Source organism: Anabrus simplex, chromosome 7 (genome assembly GCF_040414725.1).
Source record: "Anabrus simplex isolate iqAnaSimp1 chromosome 7, ASM4041472v1, whole genome shotgun sequence".
Taxonomy (NCBI): Eukaryota; Metazoa; Arthropoda; class Insecta; order Orthoptera; family Tettigoniidae; genus Anabrus; species Anabrus simplex.
Window position 1 is genome coordinate 232,941,109 of NC_090271.1, and position 14,894 is coordinate 232,956,002.

The window sequence follows — 14,894 nt, forward strand, 5'->3', positions numbered from 1 at the left end:
TCCTGGAAGGCATCTGTCAGACAGTGGTTTCATTTGCGCTATTAGAGCAGATGAAAGTTCCTTCATGTCTTCCTCCAGTTTCCCATCTGGAAAGATTTTAGGTATTATTATTAGGTATTATTGCTGCCTTAATTGAAGTTAGTCTTTCCGAAAAGGATGTGAACGTCTCTTCTTTCTGTTTCTTGGCGGGTGGTTTTGTAGCCGAACTTGATGGCATACTATCCCTCGACCTTGGCCTTTTGTCGGAGGGATAGCCTCTCGCCGATCCATGTTCTTTAGCTTCTTCTCTGTCCAAGTTCTAGCCGCTATTTTGCCTTCCTTCCTCGCTTCTCATTCACAAACGAAGATATTTTCAGAGAAATCCAACTGCTTCAGCAAGGAAAAGCAGCAGGAAGTGATCAAATTACTGGGGAGGTATTAAAGACAGTGGGGTGGTACATAGTGCCTTATTTAAAATTTCTCTTTGACTATGTCATAAATAATAGTGTAATACCAAAGGAATGGAAGGAATCTATAATAATACCAATTTATAAAGGAAAGGGTGATAAAAGGAAACCAGAGAACTACAGACCAATCAGCCTGACCAGTATAGTTTGTAAAATACTGGAGAGTTTAATATCGAAGTACATCAGAGGGATATGTGATGATAAAAATTGGTTCATGAGGAGCCAGTATGGATTTAGAAAGAAATTTTCTTGTGAGGCACAACTAGTGGGATTTCAGCAGGACATATCAGATCAGTTGGATTCAGGAGGTCAGTTAGATTGCATAGCCATAGATCTTTCCAAAGCCTTTGATAGAGTGGAACATGGAATATTATTAAAGAAATTGGAGGGAATAGGATTGGACGTAATGGTTACACGTTGGATAAAAACATTTCTAAATTCAAGGGTTCAGAAAGTCAAAGTAGGAAATAATGAATCTCAGGAAGAGAAAGTTTGGAAGGGAATTGCACAGGGTAGTATAATCGGTCCGTTACTTTTCTTAATATACGCAAATGATTTAGGGAACAATATAACATCAAAAATAAGATTGTATGCAGATGACATAATTGTTTATAGGGAAATAAACAACATTGAGGATTGTTCAGAATTACAAAGGGACCTTGAAAGTATCCAACAATGGGTTGAAGAAAATAATATGAAGGTTAATGGAGGCAATCAACTGTTACAACTTTTACAAACAGGAGCTTTAAAACTGAATTTGAATATACTTTGGATGAGGTAGTTATCCCAAAAGATGGCAAGTGCAAATACTTAGGTGTGAGATTTGAAAGTAATTTGCACTGGAAGGGTCATATTGATGACATTGTTGGGAAAGCATACAGATCGTTACATGTCATAATGAGGCTACTTAAAGGATGCAACAAAGAATTAAAAGAAAAAAGTTACTTGAGTATGGTTCGTCCATTATTGGAATATGCAAACAGTGTTTGGGATCCTCACCAAGAATACCTAATAAAAGAAATAGATAGTGTGCAGAGGAAAGCAGCAAGATTTGTAACAGGGGATTTCAGGAGAAAGAGTAGTGTATCAGAAATGTTAAAGGAACTTGGGTGGGAAACTTAAAGTAAGAGAAGGGAGAAAACTAGACTTATAGGATTATATAGAGCCTATACAGGAGAAGAAGCATGGGGAGATATCCGTGAGAGGCTTCAGTTGGAAAATAATTATATCGGCAGGACTGACCACAAATATAAAATTAGAAGGAATTTTAGCAGAAGCGATTGGGGTAAATTTTCATTCATTGGGAAGGGTGTGAAAGAGTGGAACAGTTTACCAGGGCTAGTGTTTGATCCTTTTCCAAAATTTGTACAGATATTCAAGAAGAGAATAAACAGCAACAGAGAAAATATATGAAGTGTTAGAGGGCATTCGACCAGTGCAGGTTATTGTAAATAAAAAAATGTGTGTGAATAAATTAATTCCATCCCCTGGTCTAAGGAGTTTGGACAGCCAAAGTAGGGGACTGCCTGTAGGGGTGAAGTACAGTGGGGACTTCGAGGGCCCTGGGACCACTACGGTAGCTGTGAAGGCCCTTCAGGAACTCTGAAAAGTGGTGGCAAAAGGGGCTCTGGCTAAGACGCAGCAGGTCGTTATGCTACTTAGGATCCAGAACGGGTAAAAATAAAAATAAAAAAAAATTAGTAAATAAATAAATGCAATGTAAATATTAATCTTATACCAGTTGTATAGTATCATTTGAAGTAATTCCACATACTGTATATCAGTTGACTATATTTGTAAGTAGTACAGGAGATATTATAAGTAGAATTTTGTAAACAATATAAATTTATTAAGGATGAGCTGTGTGTTTAATAGAAAACATTGTTAGCGTAAATTGTATAATATTATATTATAGGAAAATTTTCTTCTCTTGTTAATTTAATATTTAGTGCTTGACAATAATGTATTTTAGTGTACCATTTGCCACCGAGGTAGACACCTCATTTGCAAATAAAGAGATAAAAAAAAATATGCACTGTTGTGAGGTGGTCTGTCGATATGAAATCTGTTGATTTTCAATGCAGTAATCTTCAGTTCTGTCTCGATGGACATTCCTGGTTTGCTTGTGGTAGCAGTCTACTCTAGTGGAGCTTCTGTTGCCATTTCTTGTTTTGAGACTGCAACAGCCTATCCAATTGGGACTTCTGTCTCAATTTTTTCATCTTGGGCTTGCTCCCGCGTCTGCTCTACTGGAGCTTCCATGGATTCCCTTGATGTCGATGTTTTTGAAATTGGCTCTTTATAAGCATCCATTTTTCAATCAATCATAGGGTTTTTGCTTCTTCTACGGTCCAGAGCATCGTTCTCACCGTCTGTGGTGAGGCATACAGCCAGACATTGTCCTCCCGTAACACAGGCTCTCCGTAGCAGAGACCACGCCCCTCATAGTTGTCCATCCAGCGGTCCGCCCCTGGCCTGAACCTAGCCAGGTTTGTTCAATAGGCCTACTCACGTGATCTCCACTTGGCATTATCATGACTGAGTTCACCCTCATGACTTTTCCCCTTGGTTGGGATCGCCCCTTTCCCAAACCACGGCTAGTCCAGGCTACGCAGAGCAAAGTGATGTGTTGGTTCCAGCATCTCGCAGTGAGCCTTCACCTCAATCACCAGCCCCACTTCACCTGAACCAATGTATCACCCATGTGGAGGAGCCATGGATGCCTCTCTAGCATGTGTGGGTGAGGCCTCCACTTCCAAGCCTTGACTTGGGCTAGTAACAATCACAATGCCTCAAGAAGTTTTCTAGCAATACCTGTTTTTGGTCCACGAGAGGGTATTTGATTTCCCTCACACCCTCCACACAAGTCCGGAGGGCCCCCACGAGCTGTTAGAACTTAAAACTAAAACAATATCTTATGTTAGGCAAACCAGTTATTACAACCCAGCAGCATTGTTAATTGGATGTTAAATGATAAATTGAAGAGCTTATTTCTCCAAAGTGATGTAAATCCTTGAAATACAAAACTTCAACAATCATGATTTTTTATAACTTTATTAAATTTAGATGATAATGTAATTTAATCTCATTCATTACTTCTATTCACATCTTGACCTACTGTTTTAAAAATCTCTTATCAATGGAAATGGTCGTAATTATCTCATGTAAGTTGGAGTTAGGATGTTTTGGAACAAAATCATTTACTGAAATATGTTTTGAGTAACATTTATTAACTTTGAAAGTGCTTAAACACAATGATGATTAACTACATTTAAAACATCTATATATATAAAATAAGAGTTTTGTCTGTACATTGCTCAGAATTTGAAAATAATGGTATTTCTGTATCGGTCATGTCCATAGTAACAAGAAAATGCACTTTTAACTATTCCGTAATGTCTGTCTGTCTGTCTGTCTGTCTGTCTGTCTGTCTGTCTGTCTGTATGTATGTATGTATGTATGTACACGCATCACGAGAAAACGGTTGAAGAGAATTTAATGAAAATCGGTATGTGAAGTCGGGGGATGAGCCTCTACAATCTAGGCTATAAATTATTTTACTCACGCTGAGTGAAATGGTAGTTTAGGGGAAGGCCTAAAATTGAATTCACAACTATTTATGTTATGAGTGGTCTAATGAAAATCGGTATGTGAAGTCGGGGGATGAGCCGCTACATTCAAGGCTATAAATCATTTTACCCACGCTGAGTGAAATGGTAGTTTAGGGGAAGGCCTAAAATTGAATTCTCAATTATTTATGTGATTAGTGGTCGTATTTTAAAGAAAATGGGTATGCAAAGGTGGGGAATAAATTGCTACAATCTAGGCTGTCAATAATTGTATTCACGCTGAGAAAAATGGTAGTTTAGGGGAAGGCCTAAAATTTAATTCTCAAATATTGTTATTAGTAGTCCTATCTTGATGAAAATCGGTATGCAAAGTTAGGAAATAAGTCGCTATAGTCTAGGCTGTAAATTATTTTATTCACGCTGAGTGAAATGGTAGTTTAGGGGAAGGCCTAAAATGTAATTCTGAAATATTTCTTATTAGAAGTGTAGTCGATGAATGCTAGATAACTAAGGTTATATAGTATTAAATTTCCTATTATTCATGTCATATACATTGTTACCGTACTGGATATGATCACCAAGATATTCATGAATTTGAATTTTTGTTACTAAGTCCATATCAGCGCCGAGTAACGAGAAAATGGGTAAAAAGTATTTAATGAAAATCGGTATGTAAAGTCGGAGAATAAGAAACTACAGTTTATGGTATAAAATATTTTATAAATCACAGAGTCGAAAGAAAACTAAATGTGTAGGCCTACAATATAGAAAGCTCATAACACTGATCAACAATGACATTACATTGACCATTGTTTGTCGTGATGTGCTTTGTGTCTTCTGTTGCCCCTCATCTCCGGTAGATAGGATTACTGTTGCGTACAGCGTATTTTTTATTTGATTTCCGTCGCACTGACATAGATAGGTTTTATGGCGACGATGGGATAGGAAAGGGCTAGGAGTGACTTAGGCCTTAATTAAGGTACAGGCCCAACATTTGACTAGTGTGAAAGTAGGAAACCACGGAATACCATCTTCAGCGCTGCCGACAATGGGGTTCGAATCCACTATCTCTCGGATGCAAGCTCACAGCTGCGCACCGCTAACCACACAGTCAACTCGCCCATTCGACAGAGTGTAACAGCCTGCCTGAATATTGGTGGGAAGTAGCTGGTGAGTTAGATAACTTTCTTCTTTAGCATGCCATTCCCCTGGTTTATAAATTTTCTGATACTACTGGTACGTAACACACTGGATCATCATAGCATTCGGGCTATTCAATCCCTACTCTGAGGTACTGATTGGAATGAACAGTGTGCATATTTAGCGGAATAATGACAGATGAGTGTTCATGGCAATCTGCGGCCCGGTCATCCCAGCTCTGGAACTTTGGACTATTAGATTGGCACCGCAATCTAACCGCAGCACTGTTCGTTAAAAGTGGTAAAACGTGCGGCTTTCCATTTGATCGAGTATTTTATATGATAGCATTGCTTTTAATCGCTACATTCATACTTACGTTTTATTTTTTGTTTTTTGCTATTTACTTTACGTCGCACTGACACAGATAGGTCTTATGGCGACGATGGGATAGGAAAGGCCTAGGAGGTGGAAGGAAGCGGCTGTGGCCTTAATTATGGTACAGCCCCAGCATTTGCCTGGTGTGAAAATGGGAAACCACGGAAAACCATCTTTAAGGCTGCCGACAGTGGGACTCGAACCCACGATCTCCCGATTACTGGATACTGGCCGCACTTAAGGGACTGCAACTATCGAGCTCGATACTTACGTTTTTGTAATGACCTATGTTGATTTCAGTTAGGAAAACCACAAAGTCAGTCTTTCTGAGAATCCCGTAGCGAAGCACGGGTACATCAGCTAGTTTAACATAAAGTACACTGGTTATTACAGTACTTACACAAACAAAATAGACTTTAAAATGATGTTCAAAACATGGAGTACACCGTCTTCAATCATTGCCATCCGCCGTGAATATTGCCAGCTCAAACAAGCCCATGTTTATAAAATGGCATTGCAGGTTGGTCTTTTTTGTTGTAGTTAAAGATAAATGCGATAGGAAGGAAGGTCTTAAAAGTAGGACTATTAGGCAGTACCATATGGCTGATAAAGCAGGCATGAGAGAGTTTAAAAAAAAGGAACTATGATCAGTGGAAATCGGTAAATAAAAATGTAAACAGACTTTGGGATTGGTTTAAAGCAATTTTTGAGGAATGTGAAAACAGGTTTGTACCTTTAAAAGTGGTAAGGAATGGTAAAGACCCACTTTATTATAACAGAGAAATAAAGAGACTAAGAAGGAAATGGCTGTGGAAGTAAGGAGAAATTGAAGGAAATTACTAGGAAATTGAATCTAGCAAAGAAGTCAGCTAAGGGTAACATGATGGCAAGCATAATTGGCAGTCATACAAATTTTAGTGAAAATGGAAGGGTATGTATACATAGGTACTTAAAGGCAGAAACAGGTTCCAAGAAAGACATTCCAGGAATCATTAATGAACAGGGGGAGTGTGTATGTGAGATTCTTCAAAAGGCAGAAGTATTCAGTCAGCAGTATGTAAAGATTGTTGGTTACAAGGATAATGTCCAGATAGAGCAGGTAAATAATACTAAAGAAGTATTAAAATTTACATATGATAACATTGACATTTACTATAAGTAACAAAATTTTAAAACTAGAAAAGCAGCTGGAATTGATAAGATTTTTTGGGGATATACTAAAGACATTGGGTTGGGGTATAGTACTAAATCTGAAGTACTTATTTGATTATTGTTTGCATGAAGGAGCTATGGTAAATGAATGGAGAGTTGCTGTAGTAAGCCGCTGTGTATAAAGGAAAGGTTGATAGGCATAGGCTAAAGCTGAAAATTACAGGCCAGTAAGTTTGACATGCTTTGCATTTAAGCTTTGGGAAAGCATTCTTTCTGATTATATTGGACATGTTTGCAAAATTTATAACTGGTTCAATAGAAGGCAGTTCAGGTTTAGGAAAGGTTATGCCACTGAAGCTTAGATTGTAGGATTCCAACAAGATATAGCAGATATTTTGGATTCAGGAGGTCCGATGGATTGTATCGCAATTGATCTAAGGCATTTGATAGGGTGGATCATGAGAGACTACTGGCAAAAATGAGTGCAACTGGACTAGACAAAAGTGACTGAATGGGTGGCTATATTTCTAGAAGATAGATTTCAGAGAATTAGAGTAGGAGAGGCTTTATCTGACCTTGTAATAATTAAGAGGGGAATTCTTCAAGGCAGTATTATTGGACCTTTATGTTTTCTTATTTGAGTAAAGAAGTGTGATCAGAGATAAGGCTTTTTGCAGATGATGTTATTCTCTATAGAATAATAAATAAGTTACAGGATTGTGAGCAACTGAAAAATTACCTCGAATGTTGTGAGATGGACAGCAGACAATGGTATGATGATAAACAGGGTTAAAAGTCAGGTTGTGAGTTTCACGAATAGGAAAAGTCCTCTCAGTTTTAATTACTGCATTGATGGGGTGAAAGTTTGCTTTGGGGATCATTGTAAGTACCTAGGTCTTAATATATGGAAAAGTCCTCATTGGAGTAATCACATAAATATGATTGTAAATAAAGGGTACAGATCTCTATACATGGTTATGAGAGTACTTATAGTTTGTAGTAAGGATGTGAAGGAGACCCCCAACTAGAGTATGGTTCCTGTGTATGGGATTCTCACCAGGATTACTTGATTCAAGAACTGGAAAAAATCCAAAAGAAAAGCAGCTCGATTTATTCTGAGTGATTTCCGACAAAAGAGTAATGTTACAAAAATGTTGCAAAGTTTGGGCTGGGAAGAAGTGCGCGGAATGACACTAATAGACGAATAAGTTTGAGTAGTGTCTTTAAAAGTAGGAATGATCACAAATGAAGATAAAGTTGGAATTCAAGAGGATAAATAGGGGCAAATATTCGTTTAGAGGAAGGGGAGTTCGGGATTGGAATAACTTACCAAGGGAAATGTTCAATAAATATCCAATTTCTTTGAAATCATTTAAGAAAAGGCTAGGAAAACAACAGATAGGGAATCTGCCATCTGGGCGACTGCCCTGAATGCAGATCAGTAGTGGGTGGGTTGGTTGGTTGGTTGTCTATAATGAAGATGCAAGTATGTATTTAATTTAATGGGGTTGTTGTTCAGAGTAATTAAGCCTTTAAAATCAGTTATCTTACTCAGTAGTAATTCAGTTCTTCAACACCCACCATGATAATCTGTGGTTAGAATGTTAAGACGAAATTAATTAATTTATTAAAACGTAGTAGGCCTCTTGACCTTGGATAATATTCTGCACTGTACTGCTTGCACTGCTGTAGGGCTGTCACAGTTGAAGTTGTTAGCTCTGATTATGAAGAAGTTTACCAAGCTCTGCCAATCTGACACTAGGGAGCCAAGGGCCCAAGAAAATTTGTGCAAACTGTATATTCCAGGATACGTTCAGCACGCCTCTGTTACCGTCCGCCCTAGGCACCATGAAGTTTTTTTGTTCCTACTTTTAGAACCCTTCACATTTACTGAATAGAAGTAGCAGTGAGAACTGTGGTCTGTAGGTTGTAGTTGTCGTCACACCATTGGTATTCCAAATGGCAGCACTGTTCGCTCACTATTCACTCGCTGTTTAACTGCACTATACAGGTCCTATAAACTTTGTTTTCACGCCTTGTCCTGGTCTCCCAGTTTGATGCCGAAGTATGCACAGTAGGCCTTTCTGACAAACTCTATTATATTGCTTCGCTGTTTTATCCACACACATAGCATGGATATATGTGACATGTTATCAGTTCAGTATAAAGATTTGATTAAAAATAAAGATTAACACAGTATGTCACTCACGTACAAGACACTCGTCAGCAAGCGAAATATGACCCAGACTGAAGCGCAGAGAGCACTTGAACAGAATGGCACTAATTAGCAAAACCTGCTGTGTTGTAGAGTGTTATCAACTCTAAGGCCCAGTTTCTTCAACTCTATGTTAAATTTTGGTTAACAAATGTTATTAATTTAACACTTCGTTTAAAAGTACCCTGTTTCACGAACACATTTCCAACATTTGTTACGAACAATAGTTAAAGACAAATTAACATATTTCCATAAGATTTCTGAATGCGTTTGGCAGTAAGCGTCTTTTGTTTGTTTACATATAGCGCTCCTAGTGCCGTGTTGAAATAGTATTTTGTCACACAGACACAGGGTTGATATTATTATAGGTTATGGTTAGCAGAGACCACTAAAAAAGAAGTCAACATGTCAAGTAAGGGGCAACAAAAGCGTTATTATAATGAATGCGAGACAAATGTTGTTATAGTTTTAAATTAAAATTATGTGAGTGTGCTTAAAAAATGAAATAACGGACTGTTATATTACAACATTTTATATAGCATATTTTAAGGTTCCTACATCACCGGGAAAATGTGATAAGTGATATGTTTTGAATGATTTTCGGGCATTCTTTTATTGCGGGGAAAATAATGTAGTGCCTTGTAAATGCTGCAATGGCAGCAGGAATTCTTTGTAGGATACTACACACTCTTTTCTTACACTCGTGAGCATAGTCTCCTACAATTAGGCCTTTTTTTTCTTAAAAAAAATGGTATTTGTTTGGGGCGTCGACCTATGAAGATCTTTTGCCCCTTCAATTAGGTCTACATGAAAAGTGTCTCGAGGTCAGATGTCATTACACAGAATCCGCTTCAGATGAAGTGGAGGCGATAGAACACTAAAAGGCGAACACATTTTTCTTAAAAATGTCAGGTCCGCAATCTGATAACTTCTGAAAAATTGATGAGTCCCCAATTCCAATGCAAGGCATATATACTTGGGAGTTGTGGCATAGTGGTCATTGTACTTGTCTGCGAACGTCGTAGACGTGAGTTCGAGTCTCGCTTCAGGGAACGTTATTTAAAAATTGGAACAAAAATATTACGCAAATTGCAGTACTTGAAATGAATATAGGCCTAAACGTTCTCACAGTTACTGCTGGATCTCTTTCTCTGTATGTATGTATATATATATATATTAATTTGAGGTAGAAAATAAAGATCCACTTCAATTTGATTATTACTTTTATTAGCATTTTTACCTTCACATTCCCTGAAATAATCATTTAATTTGTATTAAAAAAGTATGTCTGTGGCGGGACTCGAACTCTTGTCGTCGCGGTTCGTAGACAAGTACGATGACCACTTGGCCACTGCTCCAGTTGACGGGGTTGCAACTTATCAAGTATACACGCGGTGCATTACAATCGGGGGATTCATAGTTTTTTTGGAAATTATTAGGTTGTGGACCTGACAAGTTTAAGTTAAATGTGTTCGCATTTTAGTGTTCTATGACCTCCACTTGGTCCAAAGCGGATCCTGCCTCATGACATTTGTCCTCATTTTTTTTCGGAAACGAAAACGTACGGTATTGACCCAAACCCTCATACACAAGTTACTGTTGAGTGTCCCCCAACAGGTACATTAAGCTACTTGAAATCGATTGGATGTAGGGTCTGACCCATCTGTGTAAAAACTATAAGCAACTGCTGCACTGGAGAGATTGATAAGTTTGTCTTTTGGAAACTCTAACCTATTTTCTATATCGTCTAGTACCTAAGCTTCGAGTGGGATTATGCAGGGTTGCCAAACAGCTGCAGGAGTTTGCATTAATAAATAAATTCAGAAAAATTATTCAAGGCAACACTTCTAACAAAATAACATATGCGTGGGTGTACTGAATATGCATAAAAGAAGAAATATCAGATTTTGAAGAAATATGATGTGATGCGGGGATAAATAATGCCACCCTAAAAATCTATACAGAGTGGCAGGAATGAAATCATCGCAGGGCAGTGTTATCATCTCACCTAGTATAAGTAACATTTTGAAGCTGTTTCTTCACATCCTGTCTAAGGCAATATAACTGCTCGCAGTTTTGAAGAAAAAGAAACAGCTGGTCTACTTAAGGCTTAGCAAAATATTTTTCATTCTATTTTGTTCATAGTTTGTGTGTTTACAACCCAGCTACAGCTGAATGAAATCCCCCATGTATTATTAAATCCTAAAAGTTGCTCATCATTCGTAACATAACAAAACAGGGTTGAAATTAAAGATTTATTTGTGATGTCTGTAGCTTCTTGAAGTAATGGTTCAACAAACAGGGATTTGGAAATATCAGGTCTTATTTCCATCAGAGATATTGTCTGTCACAGAGATAATTAGGCCATTTTGGATTTAAGTAGGTAGCTGCAAAGATATCAGCACTGTACTTGACAAATAGTGTGTAAATCTATCTTCATATGTAGGAATCAAATTAAATAAATCAAAGTTACTTCTTTTATTTGGTCACTCATTCCTTTCACCACGCACTCTTGATGCCAATTCCTGTGTTGCCAAAAAGTAGTATTTTTTGTCCATTCCTTTTTATATTTTCATTGTGGATGTCCTACTTTTGTTATGAATGTCTCATTTAACCCCTTTAGTGTCAATTTTTGTTAAGCCAAGCATTTTAAAAACCATTACAGCTTTATGAAGATTGTTTATGTTAATGAAACCTGAGCCATTTTGAATTCCTTTCCACTAACAAACAATCTACAGCTAATAAGAGAATTTAGTACTTAATTATAATAATGGCGTGTAGCCTCCGAAAAGGCCTGGTGCTGGTCTTTCGAGTTTTCGTCATATAGGCGACCTGCGTGTCTGTGAGAATGGGACCCTACCTATTGAACCATATCGTTTCATGGTGATAGGGCCATTATTTAATGCATAACGAGCATTAGAGCGATATACCAGGTCTCAAAGTCAAGGAAGGCGCGAAAGGGAGGTTGGAGTTCCAAGGGGGGTAGCGTGAGCCAGTTTGGGCATGGCAAAATGTATGAGAGAGCAAGGGACTCGGAATAAAAGACATAGTGACTCATATGCTGTTTTGGGATTCACCACTACCACACATATAAGGAGAAATGCGGGATGAGACAGGCCTGGAAAGGTATGAAAACATGGTGGTAATTATTCATGTGACCGGATTTCCACAAGAATAAAACTATAGGAAATTATGGTGTAATTTACTGAGTGTCTCGAATTGATCCATTTTGCTAAGTGTGCTTGCCGTTATTAATATTCATTTTTCTGGAGGACCATGGGAACCAAGTTGTAGCTCGCCACAAAGAAGAAGCGTTTGTATCTTGGTTTATCCCCTAGTGTGACATTGCTTTCAATAACACATAAGACAAGGATGCAAGAGGATGCAAGGACCGAGCTCGATAGCTGCAGTCGCTTAAGTGCGGCCAGTATCCAGTAATCGGGAGATCGTGGGTTCGAGCCCCACTGTCGGCAGCCCTGAAGATGGTTTTCCGTTGTTTCCCATTTTCACACCAGGCAAATGCCGGACGGAGCTGTACCTTAATTAAGGCCACGGCCGCTTCCTTCCAATTCCTAGGCCTTTCCTATCCCATCGTCACAAGACATATCTGTGTCGGTGCGACGCAAAAAAAAAAAAAAAAGAAGAGGATGCAAGGAGCAGTAAAAAACGGAAGTTGCTACAGGGTGCGTTGCTGGATTGCAGCAGTTAGACAAAGCAAGTGATATAACAGACAGTATTGATCAGGCTCGTCTTGCGTCGCTTGTAAACAATAGTAGTTACACAGAGCTAGGAAGAATATTTTTAATAAACTTTGATGAGGAATTATTGCGCAGATTTGAGCTGCAATTTGTAATAAATAACTTTTTCATATGAGGGTAACTTACCTGTAATTAGAAGCTGTACAGGATGGACTATAACCCTGGATAGAGGAAATACTCAATAGCTTTCGGAGTCCTAAATTGCAAGATGTTAAACTAGGAGCGACCAGTTTTTGTCCTTTCACCCCAGCCATACCTAGTGATATTTCTAAACCAAGTGTTACCTATAATCATTTCATTTCTCTCACAAAAATCAATCAACTTATCTCCCTTGCTGTTTCATTCTCCATATCCAAATGGACCAATCACTTCTTTACCATTTCTGTCATTTCCAACCTGCGCATTGATGTCTCCCATGACTATCACTTCCACATCGGTGATTAACCTCCTCAAGTGTCTCCAAGAATTCCTCTATATTTTCCTCACTGTTTCTATTTTGGGATGCATCAACTTGGATGAAATCTTTCACTCCTGTAGCTAATTAAAGCCATGGTCACTTCCTTCCCACTCCTATCCCTTTCTTATTTCATCATCGGCTTAAGATCTATCTATGTCAGTGCGTCGCAAAGCAAATTGTAAAAAAAAAAAAAAAAAAAAGGTACTGTAAGTACTGCAAAGAGAGAGAAAATATTTATTGGCCTTTTAATTAATATTGTTTTACATACTGTATATTTCTGACGTGCTTCAAAAATCTGAATAGGCCAGCTTATTGCCTCTCTTGATTTCTATTCACTGTTGCATTTATATTGTGACTTTCACATTATTTTTGTTTTGATTATTTGTTTCACTGTAAAAGAAGTTAATATTTGAGTGTACAGTATTAATATATCTTTCTCATTTTTAGATATCAAAGCAACAATAATTCATCCAGCTACAGAGAAACATATCCAAAAATATGAATCTCAACCAGTCCATATAATTGATGAAACACCAGAATTCTACCATACTCTGACTTTGCCACATCTACAGAAGGAGCAATTTAACCTGCAGGTATAAAATAGCATAATTGCAACTTTGTCTTGAGTAACAAGCAATACATTGTGAATCACATGGGGCTCTTTAGGTTTTTAGTCAGCGTTATGGCCTTTGTTTCAGAGTGCTCCATGTTTCATTCCTAGCTGAGTCAGGGGTTTTAGCCATGTCTGCTTAAGGGGTTGTATTACACTTTCTCACTTTTTGTTTTAGTTATGCCTCCACCATTTCTATAAGACTGAAGATGCTGCAGTATGAGGAAAGTCGTAACACTTCATGTCCACCATCCTCAGTTTGATTTTTCAACTGCATACTGATAACTAATATGGGCTGCTTTAATTGCTCCAGCAAGGTTTACTTTATTGGCATTGATATGGGATGTTGAATTTTTTCATGAATGCCACAATTTCTGATTTATTGGTTGATCTGTTAGGGATTTTAGCCAGTTGCCTCGGCCTAGAATGATAACTTGCATGATCAATATGGTTGCATATCTCTTATTATTAGGAAGATTTTTTAAAATGGTGATTTTGAAACCAGTATTAAAAAATTGCAGCATTCATTTCATCATGGTAGTCATATAAAGCTCTTTTTGGTGAAACTAAAACACTAAGCACTCACCTGTCATTTAAGTGAAGTCCCTCATCTCTAAACTTGTTCGGCACGTCCTAATCAGGTTTGCAAATACATTGCAAAACTCCGTCTGTGAGATGTTCTATATAATTTGCCAAATGCTGTAATTCTTCTCTTGTGAGAAGGTTGTTGGCTTACACTTTTCCTTTCAACATTTACCATGTGTATTAATCACTGGTAGTGATGTAAGGAAGGCACTGGCTCCGTGCTTTTGACACTGGTGCCAGAGACGGAACTTTGAACCGGTGCCATAAAAATAAATCTGTGAAACGTTTACAAGAATAAAAAGGTTTGTGACATGAATATTGACCTTATCTATACCGTTAGTAAGGACAAGAACCATCAATCAAGTCTGCTTTTCCATGAGTACATCGGACAGTATGGCGGGCACTGGCAGCTGGCACTGTTGCCGAACAAAGCACTATTGTGTGTGCATGTAAATTTTGACTAACAGACTAAACAGACTGTCAGCGAATAAAGTGGAAAAAATACCTTTCTTGAATGTGAATAGAAATCTTATTTGAGGATTATTTTGCATTGAAATATTAATATAAATTACGGTATATCTATGTGT

General features: G+C 37.9%; 1 protein-coding gene across 4 annotated transcripts in view; it reads left to right on the plus strand.

Moving 5' to 3' along the window:
- Positions 1-14,894, plus strand: part of Dcps (Decapping enzyme, scavenger) — a 91,185-nt gene that overhangs the window by 20,045 nt on the left and 56,246 nt on the right. For all 4 annotated transcript variants that reach the window (XM_067151613.2, XM_067151614.2, XM_067151615.2 and 1 more), the window contains exon 2: positions 13,560-13,705. In XM_067151613.2, coding sequence (XP_067007714.2) covers positions 13,560-13,705 — 146 coding nt within the window. The remainder of the gene's footprint in view (positions 1-13,559; positions 13,706-14,894) is intronic.